We start from the raw sequence: 23354 nt of genomic DNA on the forward strand, positions 1-23354 counted from the left end.
AGACCTGCCGGCCGACCGATGCTCCAGATATGTAATGGTCGCATCTATCCGTAAATTTCCAGTTCACTGACACGATTGATCACACTAGTTACTTTGAATGCACCTGGTATTGATAGTTATTGTAAAATATCTTGCTGCGGAAAGGAAGAAATGAAAATGCCTGTTCAAATAAACCGGGTAACCCGAAAAAACTGACCCCCGGTCTGCGGACCCGCACTACGGCCTGAGTCCGCGAACTACCTATGGAGCGGTTCACGGACTCCCCCTACGGACCCCCTCTACAGACCACCCCCCCCCCCCAAAAAAAAATCAAAATAATAAATATTTCAGTTACGAGTTGTCTAATAGATTACCCGTGACGGCGAAATTTCGAACTTTACATTGTGCAAATGTAACAGACCTGGATTCAGGTTTGGGTGCAATTTATACCATTACACATTGCCATTTGCTTTGCTGTGGCCATAAAGTAACCCTCTGGGAAGCCTTGAAATTTGTGTTCTTTTCCCTCTGCCATTTTGTTCAGCCCATTCTTCCGTTTGTTGGTGAACTCGTTCCAGGCTTCCCAATTTGCTCAGCGGAATAACAGATACAAACAAGAATAAATGGCCTAAAAATATATCTTTCATAGCCACATTGAGCCACGAATGGAAGGTACGAGCTTTCCTTTTTACCATCGGTATCTCTACGCGGGGTGGCGTGTTAAACACCCAAGTCTGTTACATTTGCACAGTGTAACACTCGAAAAATCACCGACACGAGTCTGAATCTATAAGCCAACCCATAAGTGACATCTTTATTATTTTTACACTATTTTAGTCTGGTCCGTAGAGGGGTCCGTAGGGATAGTCCATAGACCTATCCGTAGAGTAGTCCGCGGACCCAGTCCGTTGTGGGGGTCCGCGGACCGGGGGTCAGTGTTTTCGGATTACCCGGATAAACCACTGGGAATTTGAATATTCCCACACCTTAAAGAACTCTTTGCCCTGATGCCCTTATGATGTGCGAGTGAAAATAACGTTATTGCCTTTGAATCACAAATGCATCTCAAAACTACCTAACTGCGCGCCAAGATGGCCGCCACGACTTTTAGCTTTCCGTGTTTACTTCACTTTCTGGTTCTCTCTATCATTTGTCCTTTCATCTACCACTAGCCTCAAAGCTGAAACGTGTTTACTTTCGGATACGCCTCTATTGCCGGATTTTCCAGTCACAAGAACCAGTCTAGTACTAAAGCGATCCAAGCTGGCCAACGCTCCTTCGAGGCCGGTCGTTGAGTGAAGGAAGCATGGTTTCATTTGCATTTGCTTGCCACCGACGGACGTTACACTTTGTATGGATGTACAAGCTAATCCCGGCCCCCCTTTGACATTGGCGGACCCGAGGCCCTGTGTCCCTCCAACTGGGAATGTTCTTTCGCGAGCTGCCATTGCCGGCGCTCCGGCGTATATTTTACAGCCGCGAGGAGTTATTTGCTCTTGGATCTCGCGAATTTGCTCAGGATGCCAGTGCTCATCTCCACCAGCTTAAGCGCTATGGTTTGCTGCGATACCCTGGACCGAGGCTTAATAACAGGGGAAGGAATAACACTCGAATTCGCCCAATTCCAACTATATTTAACTACTGTCCGGATTGCCGTCATCACAATGGCAGCCACAACGCTGAAAACCTACGACTAACACAGAGATCTGTTAATTTCGGGGTTTTGAGAAGCATTAAGAAGCTACGACAACCTAAAGTGTATGGCATACCTACTATTCTATCGACTAATGTCAGGTCACTGCCCAAGAAAGTAGATGAGATCCAACAAATCGCAGAACTAAATTCTGCTGGGGCAATTTGTATTACAGAGTCTTGGCTGTCTACTGATATTCCAGATTCCTGCGTTGCTATTCCTGCCTTCAATCTACTTCGCAAGGACCGCATTAATACTACTGGAGGTGGAGTGTGTATTTATTTAGACCGGAAAATACTGTGTAAATTATTACAGTCCAGCGATCAAGATGAAGTTGAGTCGTTGTAGATTTCAATGAGACCTCATAGTTTGCCAAGGCAAATAACATCTATTGTTTTAGGTGTTATCTATCACTCGACTAGCAACCGTGAACCCGAGAATGTTATTCTTCGTGATCATATACAAAGGAACCTTGATGCGCTGCTGTTGATAACACCTAAGCAATTGTTGTGTTAACTGGTGATTTTAACACCACTTCAACTGGGTTTTGAGTACAATGCATAACCGGGGTAAACCAACTGAAACAACTTGTATCTTTCAAAACCCGCGATACTGGCTCATTGGACTGGTTTTTTACTAACAGAGCCAAGCTATTTGTTCTATCACAGCTTCCGGAGGTCGGATCATGGGATCATTACACTATCTTAGCTAAACCAGTATCCGCCCCTCTCACTACCCAAACAACAGAGAAAATTGTTGTGCGTGATCTGCGAGATAGTGCGTGGCGTGCTCTCGGACGATGGATAACTCAAAAGGACTGGACCCCAATTCTTAATGCCTCCTCGTGCGAGCAAAAGTTCCAACTGTTCATGTCAGAGCTTGATGGTGCCATTTGTATGTTTCTCCTGCAGAAGACCATAAAGAAACATCCCACTGACCGCCCTTGGATAACCAGTGAGATCAAATTGTGGATCAGTAAACGCCAATCCGCATTTTCTAGACACGGAAAGGACTCTAATGCCTATCGTCATTGGAGAAACAAAGTTCAAGTTGCAATAAAAACAGCAAAACATCACTACTATCAGAAAAAGGTTGCAGATGTCAAACATGTGAATCCTGATGAATTATTAATTTCAGAGTTTGATGCATACAAGTCCTTGTCATCGCCTCAGACATCCAAAACAGCCGGCCCTGATAACATACCTAACCGGGTTCTGTAAGAGTTTGTCCTAGAGTTAGCCCCCCTTGTTTGTGACATTTACAACCAGTCTCTAAGGGCGGGGTACATACCAGCTCTTCTGAAATCTTCTGTATTTACTCCTTTCCCTAAGGTGTCTCGCCCCAGACTTATTGAGCAAGATCTAAGACCTATATCTCTTACTTGTACAATGGCAAAGGTTATGGAGGGCTTTACCTGTTCCAGACTTCTATCCCAATTGGAAGGCAATATCGACCCCTGTCAATTCTCCCGTAGGGGCACTCTACGACAGATGCCCTTCTATACATGCTTCAAGCGATCTACGAAGCAGTTGATGGTGGTGAGGCGTCGGCTCGGATATTCTTCGCAGATTTTTCTAAGGGGTTTGATTTGATTGATCACTGAATATTGATGCAGGAACTCGCTGATCTTGAAGTTCATCCAGTCCTTTTATCTTGGATAACAGCATTCTTGACATACCGGAAGGAAGCAGTTAGAAATGGAAGTACTTTGTCTGATTGGCTGACACTAAAAGGAGTGCCCCAAAAAACTAAATTGGGTGTAATCCTCTTTACGGTGATGACAAACAGACTGCTCTCTGACTGGCGGCTGCGCATCAAATACGTCGATGATACCAGTGTGCTCGAAATAATTCCAAAGAACTCCCCTAGTTTACTTAATATTGTGGCCTCAGACATTCACAAGTTTGCCATTGCTCATAATATGAGACTCAATCCAACTAAGTGTAAAGAAATGCATATTAATTTCCTACGCAACTCCAATTGTCTCATTAATCCCATAATAATTGGCGGCACTGTCATCAAGAGTGTCAATACCTATAAGATCTTAGGAGTTATTTTGCACAATGACCTGAAAAGGAACTCTCATGTTGATTACATTATTAAGAAGGCTTGTAAGAAGTTATATTCCCTTAGAGTTCTGCCCAGAGCCAGGGTGTGCCAACCCAACATATTGAGGATATATCTTTTCTCAGTTCGGCCAGTTTTGGAGTATGCAGTACCGGTCTGGCAGGATATTCCTGCCTATCTGTCCGAAGCCATACAGCTCATGCATTACTATTAGGTAAACTAGATAGGTTAGATGATAGAAGAGTACACAAAAGTATTATCTTTTCCGGAACATTCAGGCCTGCAGGACAAAGAGAGTAGAGGACTTTTTTACATTTACATATTTTATGTGACTCAATTGATAGTATCACTGTTATACTTGTAAACATGCAGGCCTGCACGACAAAGAGAGTAGAGGACTTTTTTACATTTAAATATTTTTTGTGACTCAATTGATAGTACCACTGTTATATTTGTAAATTACTGTACTTTAGATAATTTAAGATTATAAAATGTACTCGTTAATTCAGTTGTTTTACTGCAAGAGAGTTTTAATAATCTACTTTACTTTGCAAGTACTAGTGAAAAGTTAAATTGATATATGTACTCATTTCAGCCACTGGGCTGGCATTCACTCTATGGTAGATTCAATTATCTTTATAAGAATATATTTAAAATTTCTTGCTAGGAATTCATTCAATTCCTGGACAACCCTACAATGATGACTTGCTGGTTAAATTATTGAGTATGGGCATGGGCAGTTTAAACTTTGCTAAACAGCTAGTTGCAGACAACATACCCGAAGAGCCTACACCTCTAACTGACCTTCCATGGTGCCGGTGTCGCGTTTGTGTACCAATGGAAACAGAGCAAGAAAATGTCTGTTGCAAGAAACGCGAGTGCATCACTTCTTTAAGAACCCTCAATAACATTTGCTTGGATAGAGACATTTTTGAAGTCTGCATAAAGGCACGCTGTGATATCAGAGCTGATGAATTCAATTTTTCCATGGAAAGCTTCCGCAAAGCAGCTTAACGTCAGTTTTCTCTCTGGAAATAGGAGAAATTGGGTAGAGGGAACAGACGCGTCTTGCCTGCCTGTGTGGTAAGGATGATTCGACAAGCATACCCTTTTCCTGATGGGAGATACATGGCATTTAGAAATAACTGACATGTGAACAGCTGTCACTCATGCGTACTGCATATTATCAGCCTGATCAGCAACACATATTCCCTTCCTTACCCAATTTTACCTGGGTTTTGATCATCAATTAGGTAGTCTGGCAGAGCATTACTAAAAATGGACACTGGACACCTGATACCCGTTTAAATGGCCAAGTCGTGAACAGAAAATGAACTTCATCACGACATATTTATGCTGATATTGTTACCTGCTATTTGTATACATTCAAAGAAACCTACTTTTTTCTGCACATAATAAGTACTGGATTTATATTTGTTGAAAACTGATGTAATCCAAAACTATTGCTAGCTTTCCTTTATTATTATTATAATAAATTCAGTCCATCAGCTTGCTGTAGATGTCTAAAATGACAAATCCCATTTGAAACGGGACTTTTTCCCTGCTTGTGCACCTATTAGGACTTGAATATAATACAATTTTGGTTTGTTCAAACTTTTCCATGTAAAAGGGAAAGCCCTTAGTTCATTTGTACAAAATTTTAATAAATACATGGACATTTTAGCAACAGTTTCCGATGTAGAAAAATTTAGCATGCTGTGACATAGTTCCATTATTGCAATGATGGGGGCAATTTCCTTTGGATCAAATTCATTCATTCTATCAAAAGGCAATGTGAAACTGCCCTCATACATGGAGCGCTTGTACAGCATTTTCGCTACAAGGAATGAGAAATAACTGAAAGACTTTCCTTTCACAATTTCGGCATGAAATTTTTGAGACCTTTTTTAATATTTTCTATGGCCTTGCTCTTTTCCTGCTTTGGTTAGTTTTGATTTTCTTGACAACTGCATGTTGTGGTCGATTGCAACAAACGACACTCCCATGATGAAGTAAGGATACCTAGTAGAAGGTGATCAGATAATACACAGTTATCACCTGTAACACACAAATTAAATCAATAAATTGGTTTCAATTGAATCTATAGTGGTTTTAAATTGAGTGTTGTAAAACCAAAAGCAAACCAATTACTTAACAATTACCAGTGGACTTCTCAGCCATTCTGATGAAACCAAAACTAACAGAGGACCACAATATTATTTAGTTGTCGCTCAAATTTCTTTGTTAATTACTCACACTGTTTAACCCAGCGGGGAGTCAACAAGCAGAACCTTGCATGTAATAAGAATTTCGAAATATTGATTGTTGATATGTTTATTTTGTTACTTACTAGAATGCCATTCTTTTTGGAACATTATTTGTCATCATGCTGTTATACGACTCCAACACGCTGGTATTTCTGCAAAGGGACAAGAAACTGCTCTAATCTAATCAATCATTTAGGACACAAGCCAAGATAATCGTACATAACTGTTTTAACATATTCCCCCACTAGCCCGTGGCAAATACCTGAATCTCACATAGTAGTGAAGTGTATTGACCCCTGCGAAATAAATTCCCAGTAGTCTGGGAATTCCTAGGAATTCCTAGGAATTCTTAGGAATTCCAAGTTATTCCCAGACATGCAAATTATGCTTTATCCAAGACCTTGGAATTTCTGGGAATATTTGGGAATAGTGGAAGTATGACTGGGAATTATTGGGAATTCCTAGGAATTCCAAGTTATTCCAAGCCATGCAAATTATATTTAATCCAAGACCTTGGAATTTCTGGGAATATTTGGGAATAGTGAAAAGTATGACTGGGAATTATTGGGAATTCCTAGGAACTCCTATTATTTCCCAGACTGTTTTAAAAAATGTGTTTGGAATATCTAGGAATTTTTGGGAACAGCTAAAACACATGAAATATTGTGTTTGAAATTTCTATAAATTTCCCAAAATGTCAAAATTAAAGATGAACTCAGTGCATGAATCAGTTTCTGTGAATTAGTAAAAATCAACAGGATCATTTCCCTGCAGTTCCATACCTTTTTATTGTTGTCAAGCTCCAAGGTAATTATTTACAAACAAATGTTACTACATTAATTCCAGTTTAAGTCTGACAACTCGACATAAAACTATAGCACTCATAACATTGCTTTTTAGATCCAACCTGATTTGTTAGTGTATATGTGCCCGTATGGACCCTTAAATCAAACACCCAGAGTTTAACTGATAGAAAAATGGATGCTCTCAGATTTGATAAATACATTGAGCAAAAAATTCCTGTCAGCATAAATGTATATATATTATTTACAATTTCGATAAAACCAAAAGTATATATATGCATGTATATATTTAATATAATTGTAGATTCACACACATACCCATCACAGCCCACTGTTGAACAATTTTTGACTTGATCCTTTATGACTTTAGGAAAAAGAGGAAGACATCTCTCACAGATGTCAGAAATGAAAAGCTCACAGTTTCCACACACTTGCTGTACATTTGTAAAACTGTACTGTGACATTCTCTGGACAAATTACCCGTAGTTTCATTAAAACAAGGATATCTTTAGCAGCCTCTCATTGTCATAAAATGTCTTGAAATTAAGGCCAGAATAGCCATACAGGCATATTCTTTGGCAGAAAATGTTTTTTTCTTGTGAACAATTAGTTTCACTTTCATCAGGGGAGTCCAGTGAATGGCCGTCAGTGTCAGAGTTCTCAATTTCTTCAGAGGAGTCAGAACTAGAAACTTCAACATCACTATCTGAATCACTGTCTGTGGACAAATCTGAACTGTTGTGTGTATTACATCAATTGGTATTTCTGTAGTTTTTTCAGGTACAGTGTATAGGCAACTCAATTTCATCAAATGCTTCTGTGAAGCTTCAATTCTTGCATAAAGGTTAACTCCATAGTCCATCAAAGTCATCCACAACATTTCTGCCAACAACCATCTCACTCAGGCGAGCCGAAAACTCTGAGGTGTTCTGTTCATGGTGCTGGAAATGATTTCCAGGAAAAAGTGATGCAAGAGAGGGAGATGACATCAACTGCCCTGGGAAGACTGCTTTAAGCAATTTATGTGGTCAAATCTTGTAGATTTTGGTATGGGTATAGTGGGATCATCAATATGTTTCTTGTATTTCCTTGTCCTCGCGGTCACTTTAATTCATGGCACAACAAAATCAAAAGAATAAAAAAGATTATGAGTCAGTGGGAAACAAATAAATAACTGACATAAATAAATGACAAATTAAAAAAAAACCTACATCTTGATGTATTGAAAAGACTATAGATCTCATATAATGTTAATCTTTATAAATAATTCAAAGGAAATGAATTTCTACTTGCTGCATTGTGCTGACTGGGTGTTGAAACACGTGGGCTCTCAAAATAGATTTGGTGGACTTACAACAAGCTTAAGCTTATTTCGCAGAATTTATCTCGTTTTCTCAGGTCGATCTGAAACCTTTTAGGTGAATTTCGGCTTTTGGGGTTTTCAAAGAGCACACAATGCATTGCTTAGTTTGATTTATTTAGAATTATAGCTTATCATAACAGAAAATCCCTATAAAATTGGATTCCTTACCTTTGCAGTGAACTTGATTTAAGTGCCTCACGATCCTTTGTTATCTTGACAACCGTCGGGAACAGATCAACTAGTTAAAGTACGTTCCATTTTCCTCGATTTCTTCGTAAAAAGTTTGTGTAGTTTTTTCCTTTTGAAGCAAGACCCATCTTTCAAAAGACCACCAAAACAGCGTGGAAAGGGAAACAGACTTGCCATCGAAAGCGACTGGTCCGGCAACCTCGTTGCCAGTCTCTCTCTCCTTCTTCTCCAGTTTCCATTCTCTCCTCAACTGATCAACTGAACCAATCACAGCACGCAAATTTTCACGTGACTATCCTCGTGACTGAACGTGACAAAGATCGCGTTATTCATTCTCTTTTGGCGCCCATCTTTGAATTCAGCGTTAACGGTTGATCGCTCGTGCGTATTAGTAGATTTCACTTCCAAAATTATATCAAAATGGTTTTTGCTGCGGTCCTGTGACTAGAAGAAAACAGCGTGAGTGTCATTAACGAGAAACATGTTATTTTTGGCGAAGATTTGGAGCTAAAAGAAAGTCTTACTGTGGATGTTTCAACGGGGAAAAATTCAAAGGGCAGATTAGCTGTATACAAAACTATTTGGTGAGTAATCGAATTCAAGTAACCCTATATTATACAAAGTAACTTCTTTTAGTTAGGCAAAAGCTTTTGAATGAACTTTGTCATCACGAATCATACACGAGCGGGTCACTCAGTCATGGCATGAAATGAATTCTGGCTAAAGCAAGGTTGAAACAATTTAGGTTGCCCAGACGGCATGCCTAAACAATTTGATTTGCGAATAACAAGTCGTTTCTCTTGCCACACTTGTTCAAACGAAACAAATATAGCAGTTCTCGCTGATCCCAGTCAAAGTTCTTGACAAAAACTCCAACGAGGCAGCCACAGTCTGCATGAGTTTGATATTTCTCCTGTGTGTTTCAGCCTGACTGTATGGCAATCCGTGTTGATCTTCAATTTTTGTCCATCCGTCTATTCTTTTGCGTTTACTCTATTATTTAAATGTTCCTTTAATGTTTTAAGTGTCTTTTTTAATATTTCTAATGTCTAAATTTGGCTAAAAACCGTGATATATATCCTCCAATTCGAGAGTTGTTGATACACTTATAGAAGAAGGAAAACCTTGATTTAGTCTACTGTAAGCTCAAGATTTATGTAACATATTTATCAATAGTATAGAAGCACCTTCACAATTATCAAGTCTTCTCTTTCAACATTTCAACCAGCTTACAGTCAGGCCTTAATTAGCTGTATGTATTAAACTGTGAGCACATAAATATTTGGATTTCAGTCTTACAGTACCTCATATATATCGCAGTGTAATGTATTTTTTTAAATTTTGTTTTAGGTGTTATACAACAAAGATGAAGATGAAGAGGCTAGCTGCAGAATCAACAGAAATAACTGAACAGCAGCTAAGTTTGCCCAAACTCAGCCTTTTTTTAATTTTAAGGAATGTCTCAGTTTTGTTCTTATCATTGATTCCTTACAATCATGAAAGTCCACATATGTTCCACACAATAACAATAATTTAAGGTAAAATCTTGTGTATGGAAAATTGTTGGATTTGTAAACTAAAAAAGTAAGTAAATTATCTGAAAAAGTTATCTTTTTATCAAACATGTAAAAGTTTGACCTTCATATCTGTTTTCAGTTTTACTTTTGATTCTTGATGTAATGAAAAAGAAACAGGCTGATTATTCTTATGTTTAAATTCATGAGAGCCAATGTAATAAACCATTCATTTAAAACCTGTTTGATGTGATATCAGTGACTTTATTTGTTATTTTAATGCTGGGCATTTATCATCAAAATTTTATCTGGCCTACAAATGATACAAAATTCCCAGTTTTTCTCAGATTTTCCCAAAAATTCCAACCTATTCTCAAAAAATCCTACAAATTCCAAGTTATTCTCAGAAATTCCTAGGAATTTTTGGGAATTTTAAGGAATTTTCAAGGTGAGTATATTTCAGTTGGAATTCCTAGGAATCCTGACTGCAAAACTACAAATGATCTACAATACAGTCAGTCTACTCCTGCAGTTCACCACAGCCTTTAATCTTGGGAACCTAATGCAGCAAAAATGTGAAATTATTAATTGATACATAGCACATTTCATGATCCTGCAATTCCATACAGATTTAATTTGCAAAAGAGGCTGTTCAAAGTCCTGTATGACCTGTTTCGTTTGCTATGTAAGTGAAGGATGGAAAATGAAAAAACTGAACATTCCCAAAACTACTGGCTGAACTTACCTGATGAAAAGCTTTCTTCAGCGAATGGAATAGCTCCATCTGTTGGGGAAACTTTTCTGTCAGCATCAAAAGAATAATAAACATTAGAACAAACTTTTCCACATAAACCATGAATAACTCTTGCTATGTCTAAGTGGTCATGTTCACCATAGATCTAAAAATATTAAACCTAAAATTATTTAATCGATTTATTGGTATTTGTTTTTTCTTCTTATATTTGAAAATACGAGAGAGCACAAAATAAAGATTTGTTGTCGTCAACTGTTGAAGAAGCTAACTAGTAAAAAAACTGGCATGTATCAAATAAGAATACACTAAAATCATGTTGTACTGTATTTGAGAATTTTTGGGTTTTTTTTTTTTCTCAGGTAAGGTTTTATGGATTCCACTGTTATATATGAAAAATTGAGGTCAGCTAATTGACCTCCTTTAGAGACAACCACTTAAGTTTTGGCAAACAAAAATTTAACCATTGATTTACACACCTTTTAAATCCCTGACAAGTTTGATGATTATTGGGGAGGCATCTGTTGTTACATCGTCGAATGGAAATATGGTTGCCATTCTCTCCAGTAACCTTCTCAGTGCCTCTTTTTCCATTCCAGTGGAATTGCCCCCAGTCTCTCTTTTGTCTCTTACTTCAGAGTCGACTACAATGTCGGTGAATTGCTCCATGGGGGTGTAAATGCGGTAGCAGGCACTGTGAGCTGGGGAGTCATTTCGCCAATCTCCATCAATACCTCCACCACTGGCGCAGCACAGTGCTTCTGGAAACGCATTAATATGTTTCTTCCCACTATATTTAGGCCAAGGGCTTTACAAAGCAGGCTGACTTTCTCGTAGTTGTTGCCCAAGATGATAATCCCTGCAGGCAAAAAGGAATCATTTAGGTAAATTGATTCCTTTTTTGAGTAAGCACCTTGGAGTACACCCACTTTTTGCTGTGGCCATTGGTACATTTTGAGAGCAACTCCAGATTCCCACTACCAGTCTTGGTCTCATGGGTCAATGGGCCACTGCACACATGCCCATCAGTCTCCACTGTGCAGTTAAACCCAGCCAGCTCCAGTAGTTTTTCCGCTGAAACAATGGAGCTACTTCTTTCATGAAGAACTGCAAATTCTTTTAATTCATTACCAATGTTTGTCAGTTTGGCCAATCAATTTTCTAAGTCAAGTAACAGCTTCTCCCTGTTGTCAATAACTTTCTTAGAAGTAGATGGCTCTTCATTTGGTGCTGACTCAATGGCTATACCACAATCTCTTGGAGCTTGTACATCATCATCCACAATAACAGCTTCCTCCTCAGTAAGAGGTTGTAAAGTTGGTAAGGACATTTGCGACACGCTGACGATATCTTCCACCATGGTGATTGTACACTCATCATCCTCAACACTTATCTCCATGACTTCACAAACCAACTTGGTTTCATCATCATTGTCAAGTTCCAATTCATGACTGTAAGCAAATGAAGAAAAAAGCAAATTGTGTAACTTGTTTGTAGAAACCCTTCCTCATTCCTACATTCATAATTTACAGTAGCTGTTTTGATTTGCTCTTAACTACTACCCGAAAAAACGAAAACTTCTTTAACAATTTAAAATACTGACAGTAGGTATAATAGAGAGTTCAGCAAAATAGCAACTGCACTTTTCTACAATTGCATCCTACCAAAGAAAATAAAAATGGACATGAACATAGATCAAGGCACAATTTTAGGCAAAACAACATCATCAACAACAATAGTTTATCTGTATCTCAAATAAACATAAGTATTACGGTATATAATGTATTTGACTGAAAATAGGTAACAGGCCATCAAAAACAACAAGTGATGGTTTACTCTGTTTCCAGCCAAAATATAGCCGTACCTGTTTGTTAAATGCTGATCTCCACTAAACACACCAAAGCTGTCAGTGCTACTTGTGGAGTTGTCAGAACCAACTCAGGCAGCATAATCACCATCATCATCATCATCATTATTGTCTCCGTCTTGTCGCAACACGGAAAAGGGATTTCCAACAACTGTGCCAAAGGAGATGTTTGCTCCCCGCAACTGAACACTCTGCATGGGTGCACATTCATCAACAGAGGTCACACCTGTTACATCAACTTTCCTAGAGACAAGACAAAATTTGTTACTATGTACTAACATGAAAATATTGCAACTGTTTATTTGGAAATAATCAACACACCAGTAGCAACCAAGCTTAGAACATTACTTATTATATAGCTAGCTCTGTGAGTTGGCAAGATGAACCAAATCCTGCACTGTGATTGGCAAACTGAGCAGGCAAGATAGACCTATCTTACCTGCTCAGGACTACCCGCCACGTCCCGCAAGAAAAATTTCCCCAAAAGCCACCTAATAAATCCTGTTTTTTTTTCTTTGTTTGGTAAAGATCGCTTCATATTGAACTCATTCATTTTTTTGAGGGTTAATGGACCTCGACTCTGTCTCGGTCCATACACACAAAAAAAAGAACTTGGCCAATATCCAGCCATCTTGACTTGACACTTGGTCAATAGCCCATATATATTTTATAGTAAACCAATAAGCTTATAAAAATAATAACTCAAACAATTCGACGAGTCACTCTAGCCTTCTTTAGTCCATACTTTCACGACAACATTTATACAAAAAAAAAAGCTTTAGCAAAATGACCTTATATGTAAAAAGAGACGGACTTACGAGTTTGAGAGGCTTGGAGAATCAAGAGGACGCTCCCGACGAGGCATCAGGAACAGGGGTCGAGCTTAGAGGTGCAATAGAGCCTGAAAAAGACAGAGGCACCAAGGCTTTTTCAACATGTTCTAATGTAATAGATCAAGTTGTAAAAGAAAGAAAAAAAGGGCTGTTAAGACTACAAGAAGAGAATAACGAAAACAAATTTCAACACTTTTTATGATCCGAGATAAAGGGAGACACAATTTCGCAACGTTTTACAGAGTAAACACTCAGAAGCTATGAATTTTGCTCTTCCGCAAGTAAGAGAAGAGCCCATCTCAAGAATATTTTTTCGTATCAATGCCTAAAAAGGAATTCCCAATGTTTTTGAATGTCTACAAAACGATTTCTACGTTCCGATGCGTCAATGACTAAATAATAAAACCAGTTGACACACTGACACGAGGTTGCCGATCGATCGCCCCAGCAAGTGAATGAAGAAGTGGGGAACGTTTTCAAACAAAGTTGATTTCATGGAAACGTTGATATCTTGAGTGGTATGTAGAACGTTCTTTTGACTTCTTCTGTATTCAATCGTTGGCACAACAATAAAATTGTGAAGTTGTGTGGGATATCATGTCCGCGAGGCGAAAAACCTGTGTACAGTAGCGCACAGCGGTTTAATACTTATTCTATAAATCTGCGATCAGTCGGTTTTTTTTTTCCATTTTACAGCATAGATGTCTTCTGCACTCTCAGCCGTCTGTTCAGTTTGGGTTGTATTCGGGCTTTCGTTTGCTTTGCGCTCGTTGGGCGGTTCATGTTTATGTTTGCGCGGGGATCGCCTGACTGTTATCTATACTTGATCGGTTGCGTTAAGTTCAGGCGTTTATTTTCTTTGCGCTCGTTTCACTGTTCACAGTTTGTTCATTCTCTTTATTACTCGGGCTTCCGTAGGAAAGCCCGAGTCATAAAATACAAGTCGTTGTTGGTCGCCAAAACGTGGGTCATGGTCCCAGCCGTTCCAGGCGTATTGTCGACCCCAAAGCCCTGTTTGCTCCTCTTAGCCGGCAGTGCCTTGGCACGAGAATCGAGGGCTCTGGAGACATAGGATTTTCCACTCCTAGATTCTTGGACTTCCGGCCTTTATCTATGAAGTAGTAATGTCTCTAAATACTGTATGGGATTGTCAATGGCGGCCATCGAGCAAGGATTCGACAAATCTTTGTGTCAAGCCTTAAGTGGTATCAATTTAGAGAATGTTTCCCTCCATGCTGAGCAGAAACAGGCGATAAGAAACATTATTTTTTTTAAAGAAAGACACCAATTTTTCATCTCCTTGGGCAAGTCATGCGTTTTCCAGTTATCACCCTTTGCTTTTGACTCTTGGCATTCACCTTAATCACAGTCCGCCATGTTGGATGAACGTCACCATTTTTCCCATGAAAGCGAGGCCACGCGCGTTAGAGCATCATGGCTGAGTCAGTGAGTAATCGCTTTCTTCAGAGTTTTGGCGCCGCAATCTGGTGGACATACCGTCGTTCACAAACCCCTTTATCGAAATTTAAAGAAATATCGAGAACAATATTTGCCTGTGACAGTGTATATGGGCTCGGGGAAGTCTACAACAACAGGAGAGGATGACAGTTCCGGTTGGACCTCCATAGAATTTTCCTCACCAGAAGCTTGGCCGGAAGTTGATGCTGTGGATTAAAATGAAAAACATAAAAATACCTCTGATTATTTTACGATTTTAACCAAGGAATGTTTAAAGAAATATCGACAACAATATTTACCTGCGACAGTGACTGGGGACGATGGCACGCTTACATCAAATAATCGCACTCGTGCACGCGGTGGTTCCCGCTTTTTCAAAGATTTTCTTTTCCTCGGCGATCTTGACCACCAAAAAATACTCGGAACTGCGTGCTTCTGCAGAGCATGCTTCCCTGTTAAAGTTGTCTTAAAATTCGCCTTCTTAAAGTGTACAGAACATACTCTTGTGCTGTTTGTTATCTGTAGATGGACCAGATTATAATAATTAATGTACAAACATGTGCGCAACATTGACATCCATAACCTAACCAACTTACCCGGACACTTTTGCCAACGTCTCGCCGAATTTTGAAAACCCACTGCTTTCGAATGGATTCATCACTCGGAAATTGGTGAAAGGTGAGATTTGGAATATTTTTAACGCGATTATTTTGACATTGCGGCACAAAACGGTGATCTCTGTTGGGTATGATTGCAGATGATCGCCTTGTGTTCTCGATCGTCGGAAGTTGACCGTTGCACGCGTGGCCTCGCATTGGTGTCAAAAGTACATGAGGTCAATCCAAGATGGCTGGTGTGCGATAAAGGAGAATGGACCAACTGAATCGTTTATTAACGACGCGGCCATGGGCGGAGCGCAGTTCATGGTTTACCCGTGGTTTATTTTACTTTTTAACCACGCACCCATGGGCCGAGCGCGGTTCATGTTCTACTGGTGGTTGATTTTTTTTTTTTTATGGGCGGAGCGCAGTTCATGGTTTACCCGTGGTTTAATTTTTTTTTTTTTTTCAGTTTTGTCGGTGACCAGACCCAAACTTCCTCTCGCCCAAAAGTTGAATCACAAAACCTGTGATGTTTACTCGCCGAAAGCTGTTGAAACATTAATACACGGACAATTTTGCGGATATTGTTTTCTTTATTTGTGTGTAAAATATATTTTCTTTTCGTTTTATCGAAGCGTTGGATTCCAAGGGAATAATAAATACGCTAAGAAAAGGTGTTACCTCAGCCATGGAATGCATTGACGTTGCAGCTTTCACCTTCACTACGTCACAAATAAGATCGTGTTTACCTTGCAAGTTTATTACGCGAGAAGCGACGGTCATTAGTTTTTTGGCAATTTCGCAAGTCACGGTATTTCTTAGGGTTTTAGGCAAATAAAGCAAATGCTTTTGCTGTTTCATCGCAGCGAGTTCATAGACCGGAACGAAAATTAAATATTTGCAAGCCAACCAAAGAACATGTCAGAACATGCAAGGATTACGTCATTGGCAGGGAAATAACCACCGTACTAAAGATAACCGTGAATAACGTAATTCTTGAATTATGTCTCTAGTGCGACTACTTTGCTAGCCCTTTACTCATTGAAAAACCAATTAAATTTAATCCTGACTTTTAATAATGTTATTATTGTTGCGTTCGTATCGTTCATGCCCATACATATCCCGAAGAAAGTTCCAGATTAAGAACACTAAGTCATCGGAGATTTCACAATGGCTACGAGTACGACTGATGGTGCATAATAGTCTGGGTTGATCAAGTGACGTGGTGTCTCCAGTAATCAATAAGTCATCAAGGACTGCTTTGGAATGTGCACTGCATTGCCACTGTAGTGCAAAGAAAACAGTTAAATTCTAAAACCGCGGTTGTAAGATCTAACAGATCTTCTTGTTAACAGCGCGGCCATGGGCCGAGCGCGGTTCATGGTTCACCCCTGGTTTATTATATTATTATTATTTTTTTAACCGCGCGGCCATGGGCCGAGCGCGGTTCCTAATTTACCCGTGGTTTATTTATTAACCGCGCGGCCATAGGCCAAGCGCGGTTCATAGTTTACCCATGGTTTACCCGTGGTTTATTTTTTTTATTTTTAACCACGTGGCCATGGGCCGAGCGCGGTTCATGGTTTACCCGTAGTTAATTTTTTTTTTTAAACGCGCAGTTCATGTTCTACCCGTGGTTTATTTATTTTTTTTACTTTTGTCGGTGACCAAATGCAGACCTCCTTTCGGCCAAATTTTCAATCACGCAACCTGTGATGTTAATTCCCCAAAAGCTGTTCAAAAATTAATACACGGACAATGTTACGGGTATTGTTTTCTTTATTGTGTGTAAAATATATTTTCTTTTGGTTCTATCGAAGCGTTGGATTCCAAGGGAATAATAAATACGCTAAAAAGAGGTATTACCTCAGCCATCGAATGCGCTGATGTTGCAGCTTTTACTTTCGCTACGTGACAAATAAGATGGTGTTTACTTTGCAAGTTTATTTCGCCAGAAGCGACGGTCATTAATTTACTCGCAATTTTGCGAGTATTTCTTTTGGTTTAGGCAAATGAAGTAAATTCTTTGACTGTTTCATCGCAGCGAGTTCGGTGATCAGAAGGAAAATTAAATATTTGCAAGCCAAGCAAAGAACTTCTCAGAACGTGCAAGGATAACGTCATTGATAGGGAAATAACCACCGTACTAAAGATAGCCGTGGATAACGCAATTCTGCAATTATGTGACTTGTGTCACTTCTTTGCTAACCCTTTACTCAAGGGAAAAAACAATTAAATTTAATCTTGACTTTAAAGAAAGAAAGCGGTTTTTAATAGTGTTCGTATCCTCATGCCCATACATATCCCGAAGAAAGTTCCAGATTAAGACTATTACGTCATCGGAAATGTCACAACGGCTACGACTGATGGTTCAATAATAGAGTTTGTGTTGATCAAGTCCTGTGATGTCTTCAGTAATCAATGAATCATCAAAGATTGCTTTGCAATATGCACTGCGTTGCGACTGTAGCACTGAGAAAACAGTTAAATTTTAAAAGCGCGGTTATAAGATCTAACAGATCTTCTTGTTAACCGCGCGGCCATGGGCCGAGCGCGATTCATAATCTACCCGTGGTTTATTATTAATCGCGCGGCCATGGGCCGAGCGCGGTTCTAGGTTTACCCGGGGTTTATTATTATTTTTTTTTTTTGTCGGTGACCAGACCCAAGCTCCCTCTCGGCCAAATTTTGAGTCACGCAACGTGTGAAGTTTTTCCGCCAGAAGCTGTAAAAACATAAATACACGGACAATTCTAGGGATATTGTTTTCTTTTTTGTATATTTTCTTTTCGTTTTATCGAAGCGTTGGGTTCAAAGGGAATAATAAATACGCTAAAAAAAGGTATCACGTCAGCCATGGAATGCGTTGACGTTGCAGCTTTCACTTTCGCTACGTGACAAATAAGATCGTGTTTACTTGGCAAGTTGATTTCGGCAGAAGCGACAGTCATCAATACATTTGCAATTTTGCGAGAATTTCTTGTGGTTTTAGGCAAATGAAGTAAATTCTTTGGCTGTTTCATCGCAGCGACTTCATAGATCGGAAGGAAAATTAAATATTTGCACGGCAAGCAAAGAACTTCTCAGAACGTGTAAGGATTACGTCATTGGTAGGGAAATAACCACCGTACTAAAGATAGCCGTGCATAACGCAATTCTTCAATTATGTGACTTGTGTCACTCCTTTGCTAGCCATTTACTCAAGGGAAAAAACAATTTAATTTAATAGCGACTTTTAAGAAAGAAAGCTGTTGTTAATAGTGTTCGTATCTTCATGCCCATACATATCCCGAAGAAAGTTCCAGACTAAGACTATTACGTCATCGGAGATTTCACACCGATTACGACTGATGTTGCAATAATACAGTTTGTGTTGATCAAGTGCAGTGATGTCTACAGTAATCAATGAATCATCAAGGATTGCTTTGGAACGTGCACTGCGTTGCGACTGTAGTGCTAAGGAGATAATTAAATTTTAAAAGCGCGGTTATAAGATCTAACAGATCTTCTTGTTATTTTTTTTTTGTCGGTGACCAGACGAAGACCTCCGCTCGGCCAAATTTCGAGTTACGCAACGTGTGGTGTTTGGTCGCCAAAAGCTCTTGAAACATTAATACGCGGACAATTTTACGGATATTGTTTTCTTTGTTGTGGGTAAAATATATTTTCTTTTGGTTTTATCGAAGCCTTGGATTCAAACCGTATAATAAACACGCTAAAAAAAAAGTATTACGTCAGCCATGGAATGCGCTAACATTGCACCTTTCACTTTCCGTAGGTGACAAATAAGATCGTGTTTACTTTGCAAGGTTATTTCGGCAGAAGCGACGGTCATCAATTTATTTGAAGTTTCGCTGGTATTTCTTGTGGTTTTAGGCAAAGGAAGTAAATTCTTTGGCTGTTTCATCCCAGCGAGTTCATAGATCGGACGGAAAATTAAATATTTGCACGTCAAGCAAAGAACATGTCAGAACGTGAAAGGATTACGTCATTGGCAGGGAAATAACCACCGTACTAAAGATAACTGTGAATAACGTAATTCTCTAATTATGTGACTCGTGTGACCACTTTGCTAGCCTTTACTCATTGAAAAACCAATTAAATTTAATCCTGACTTTTAATAGTGTTATTATTGTTGCGTTCGTATCGTTCATGCCCATACATATCCCGAAGAAAGTTCCAGATTAAGAACACTACGTCATGGGAGATTTCCCAATGGCTACGAGTACGATTGATGGTGCAATAATACAGTTTCTGTTAATCAAGTGATGTGGTGTCTACAGTAATCAATGAATCATCAAGGACTGCTTTGGAATGTGCACTGCATTGCCACTGTAGTGCTAAGAACACAGTTAAATTTTAAAAGCGCGGTTATAAGATCTAACAGATCTTCTTATTTTTTTTTGTCGGTGACCAGACCCAAACTTCCTCTCGGCCAAATTTTGAGTCACGCAACGTGTGATGTTTATTCACTAAAACCTACAAATGTCCTGACTTCCATCTCCGAAAGATTTTGCCCCAATTTTGAGCAAATAACCATTTCGCCGACGGCAACCGCCATTACGGTGGCTAGCATACTAAATTAGCTAACTTGACAAAATTTTCCCGAGGGAGGATATGACGAAACGAGCTGAAAAAATGGCCTGTAATTGCCTAATGATAAGATCATCCCACTGTCCAAATTTGGTGCGAATCGAAAGTAACGCAAATTTTTTGTCACGTTTTCAATCTACGGTCCGGATAGAGTTAAGTGTTCGTATCTTCATGCCCATACATATCCCGAAGAAAGTTCCAAATTAGAACCATTACGTCATCGGAGACAACAGATACGACTGATGGTGCAATAATAGAGTTTGTGTTGATCAAGTGATGTGGTGTCTACAGTAAGAAAAGAATCATCAAGGACTGCTTTGGAATGCGCATTCCATTGCAACTGTAGCGCTACCAAAACAGTTAAATTTTACAAACGCGGTTATAACATCTGACAGATCTTCTTCTTAACCGCCCGGCCATGGGCCGAGCGCGGTTCATCGTTTACCCGTGGTTTATTTTATTTTTTTAAACCGCGCGGCCATGGGCCGAGCGCGGTTCATAATCTACCCTTGGTTTTTTATTATTAACAGCGCGGCCATGTGCCGAGCGCGGTTCTAGGTTTACCCGGGGTTTATTAGTTTTAACCGCGCGGCCATGGGCCGAGCGCGGTTCTAGGTTTACCCGTGGTTTATTTTTTTTTTTTTTTGACGGTGACCAGACGCAGACCTGCACTCGGCCAAACTTTGAGTCACGCAACGTGTGATGTTTTTCCGCCAGAAGCTGTTAAAACATAAATACACGGACAATTTTACGGATATTGTTTCCTTTTCTGTGGGTAAAATATATTTTCTTTTCGTTTTATCAAAGCGTTGGATTTAAACGGAATAATGTTACGTCAGCCATGGAATGCGTTGACGTTGCAGCTTTAACTTTCGCTACGTGACAAATAAGATCGTGTTTATTTTGCAAGTTTATTTCGCCAGAAGCGACGTTCATTAATTTATTTGCAATTTTGCGAGTATTTCTTGTGGTTTTAGGCAAATGAAGTAAATTCTTTGGCTGTTTCATCGCAGCGAGTTCATAGATCGGAATGAAAATTAAACATTTGCAAGCCAAGCAACGAACTTCTCAGAACATGCAAGGATTACGTCATTGGTAGGGAAATAACCACCGTACCAAAGATAGCCGTGGATATCGCAATTCTTGAATTATGTGACTTGTGTGACTTCTTTACTAGCCCTTTACTCAAGGGAAAAAACAATTTAATTTAATCGTGATTTTTAAGAAAGAAAGCTGTTGTTAATAGTGTTCGTATCTTCATGCCCATACGTATCCCGAAGAAAGTTCCAGATTAAGACTATTACGTCATGGGAGATTTCACACCGGTTACGACTGATGGTGCAATAATACAGTTTGTGTTGATCAAGTAATGTGGTGTCTACAGTAATCAATGAATCATCAAGGATTGCTTTGGAATGTACACTGCGTTGCGACTGTGGTGCTAAGAAAACAGTTAAATTTTAAAAGCGCGGTTATAAGATCTAACAGATCTTCTTGTTATTTTTTTTTTGTCGGTGACCAGACCCAAACTTCCTCTCGGCCAAATTTTGAGTCACGCAACGTGTGATGTTTATTCGCTAAAAGCTGTTAAAACATTAATACACGGACAATTTTACGGATATTGTTTTCTTTGTTGTGGGTAAAATATATCTTCTTTAGGTTTTATCGAAGCGTTGGATTCAAACGGAATAATAAATACGCTAAAAAAGGTATTACGTCAGCCATGGAATGCGTTGAAGTTGCAGCTTTCACTTTCGATAGGTGACAAATAAGATCGTGTTTACTTTGCAAGTTTATTTCGCAGAAGCGACGGTCATTAATTTATTTGCAATTTTGCGACTATTTCTTGTGGTTTTACGCAAATGATGGAAATTCTTTGGCTGTTTCATCACAGCGAGGTCATAAATCGGAAGGAAAATTAAATATTTGCAAGCCAAGCAAAGAACTTGCCAGAACACGCAAGGATTATCGCATTGGTAGGGAAATAACCACCATACTAAAGATAGCCGTGGATAACGCAATTCTTGAATTATGTGACTCGTGTGACTTCTTTGCTAGTCCATTACTCAAGGGAAAAAACAGTTAAATTTAATCGTGAGTTTTAAGAAAGAAAGCTGTTGTTAATTTAACTCATCTCAGGTCCTGACTTTCGCGGGAAAAAATTAAAAACCCAGCGCTCGTCAAAAATTATATTTTTTTACCAGAAATTTAGCTCGGAACATATACATATTTATATTCGTTTGAATCGTCGATGAAATGACCTTTTCCGGATATTTTTTCCTTCGGGGTCAACAAAAACCTCCGATTACAAAATCACGCCGAACCCGCACGTTGCAAGAAAATCTCTTCAAAACCCTGACTTCGAAGCGATATATCACTTTAGCGTTAATAGCTACCACACATCGGCAGGAGGTAAATCTATTCCTTAACAATCCAGCTTTATGGTGTTAAAATTTTAGCGAAATCGAACAAAACCAGAATTAATTAGAATTTTTTTTGTGACCTCACTCCCCAGACTTGACCTCACAAAGGAAGCCACGGTCGCCCATAGCAACCAAAAAACACGAACATAACAAAGCCGACGTTTCGGCCAAAAAACTCCAGAATTTATCGCCTGAGAGCTTAAACTTGAATGGGAACATCTTTTTCGAACGTTTTTCAACTAATTTAGACGAAAGACTGGCCTCGGCGGGCTACAAAAATGACCAAGAGAAAAAACAGAACAGGAGAGCATAACAAGGGGATAATATTTCACCGCGTGGCTTTGGGCACGAAAACGAAAATACAGCTTACTTCTGGATAAATTTAGCCTTAGAAGCCAGCAACTGGTCCCAAATTACTTTCTGTATCCTTACAAATGTCCTGACTTCCATCTCCGAAAGATTTTGCCCCAATTTTGAGCAAATAACCATTTCGGGGCGACCGCCATTACGGTGGCTTGCATACCAAATTAGCTAACTTGACAAAATTCTCCCGAGGGGGGATATGACGAAAAGAGCTGAAAAATAGCCTGTAATTGGCTAATGATGAGATCGTCCCACTGTCCAAATTTGGTGAGAATCGAAAGGAACGACAATTTTCTGTCACGTTTTCAATCTACGGTCGGGATAGAGTTAAGTGTTCGTATCTTCATGCCCATGCATATCCCGAAGAAAGTTCCAAATTAAGACCATTACGTCATGGGAGACAACAGCTACGACTGATGGTGCAATAATAGAGTATACAAAAGCAAAAACCGACACAACGTAGAATGATTTTTTGAAGGTGTACTATATTTCGGGTGGCCAAACCAGCCTTCTTCAGGTATCTTAAGAAGGCTGGTTTGGCCAGCCGAAATATAGTACACCTTCAAAAAATTATTCTACGTTGTGTCGG

General features: G+C 39.3%; 1 protein-coding gene, 1 long non-coding RNA gene and 1 pseudogene across 4 annotated transcripts; 1 reads left to right on the top strand and 2 right to left on the bottom strand.

Moving 5' to 3' along the window:
* The first annotated feature begins 693 nt into the window (after positions 1-693).
* On the top strand, positions 694-5802 carry LOC149097280 (uncharacterized). Its single transcript, XM_089279766.1, has 3 exons — positions 694-2016; positions 2095-2123; positions 2225-5802. Exons 1-3 carry the CDS (start codon positions 1406-1408, stop codon positions 2890-2892), a joined length of 1308 nt encoding a protein of 435 aa, XP_089135892.1. The 5' UTR covers positions 694-1405; the 3' UTR covers positions 2893-5802.
* Positions 5803-6775: 973 nt separating this feature from the next.
* Positions 6776-12285, bottom strand: LOC110039809 (uncharacterized; annotated as a pseudogene). Its single transcript, XR_016204223.1, has 4 exons — positions 12278-12285; positions 11106-12077; positions 10621-10676; positions 6776-10434 (listed from the first exon to the last, which is right to left on the bottom strand). The product of XR_016204223.1 is annotated as an uncharacterized LOC110039809 (transcript).
* A 210-nt stretch (positions 12286-12495) lies between these two features.
* LOC110039807 (uncharacterized) lies at positions 12496-21475 on the bottom strand. Of its 2 annotated transcripts, XR_016204263.1 has the most exons (3): positions 15084-21475; positions 13312-14990; positions 12496-12736 (listed from the first exon to the last, which is right to left on the bottom strand). It is a non-coding gene; the product is annotated as an uncharacterized LOC110039807 (long non-coding RNA). The 2 variants fall into 2 exon arrangements; XR_016204262.1 differs by having other exon boundaries at positions 13312-21475.
* Positions 21476-23354: the final 1879 nt, after the last annotated feature.

Source organism: Orbicella faveolata, unplaced genomic scaffold (assembly GCF_042242905.1).
Source record: "Orbicella faveolata isolate gen_17 unplaced genomic scaffold, um_ofav_v1 contig_47, whole genome shotgun sequence".
Taxonomy (NCBI): Eukaryota; Metazoa; Cnidaria; class Anthozoa; order Scleractinia; family Merulinidae; genus Orbicella; species Orbicella faveolata.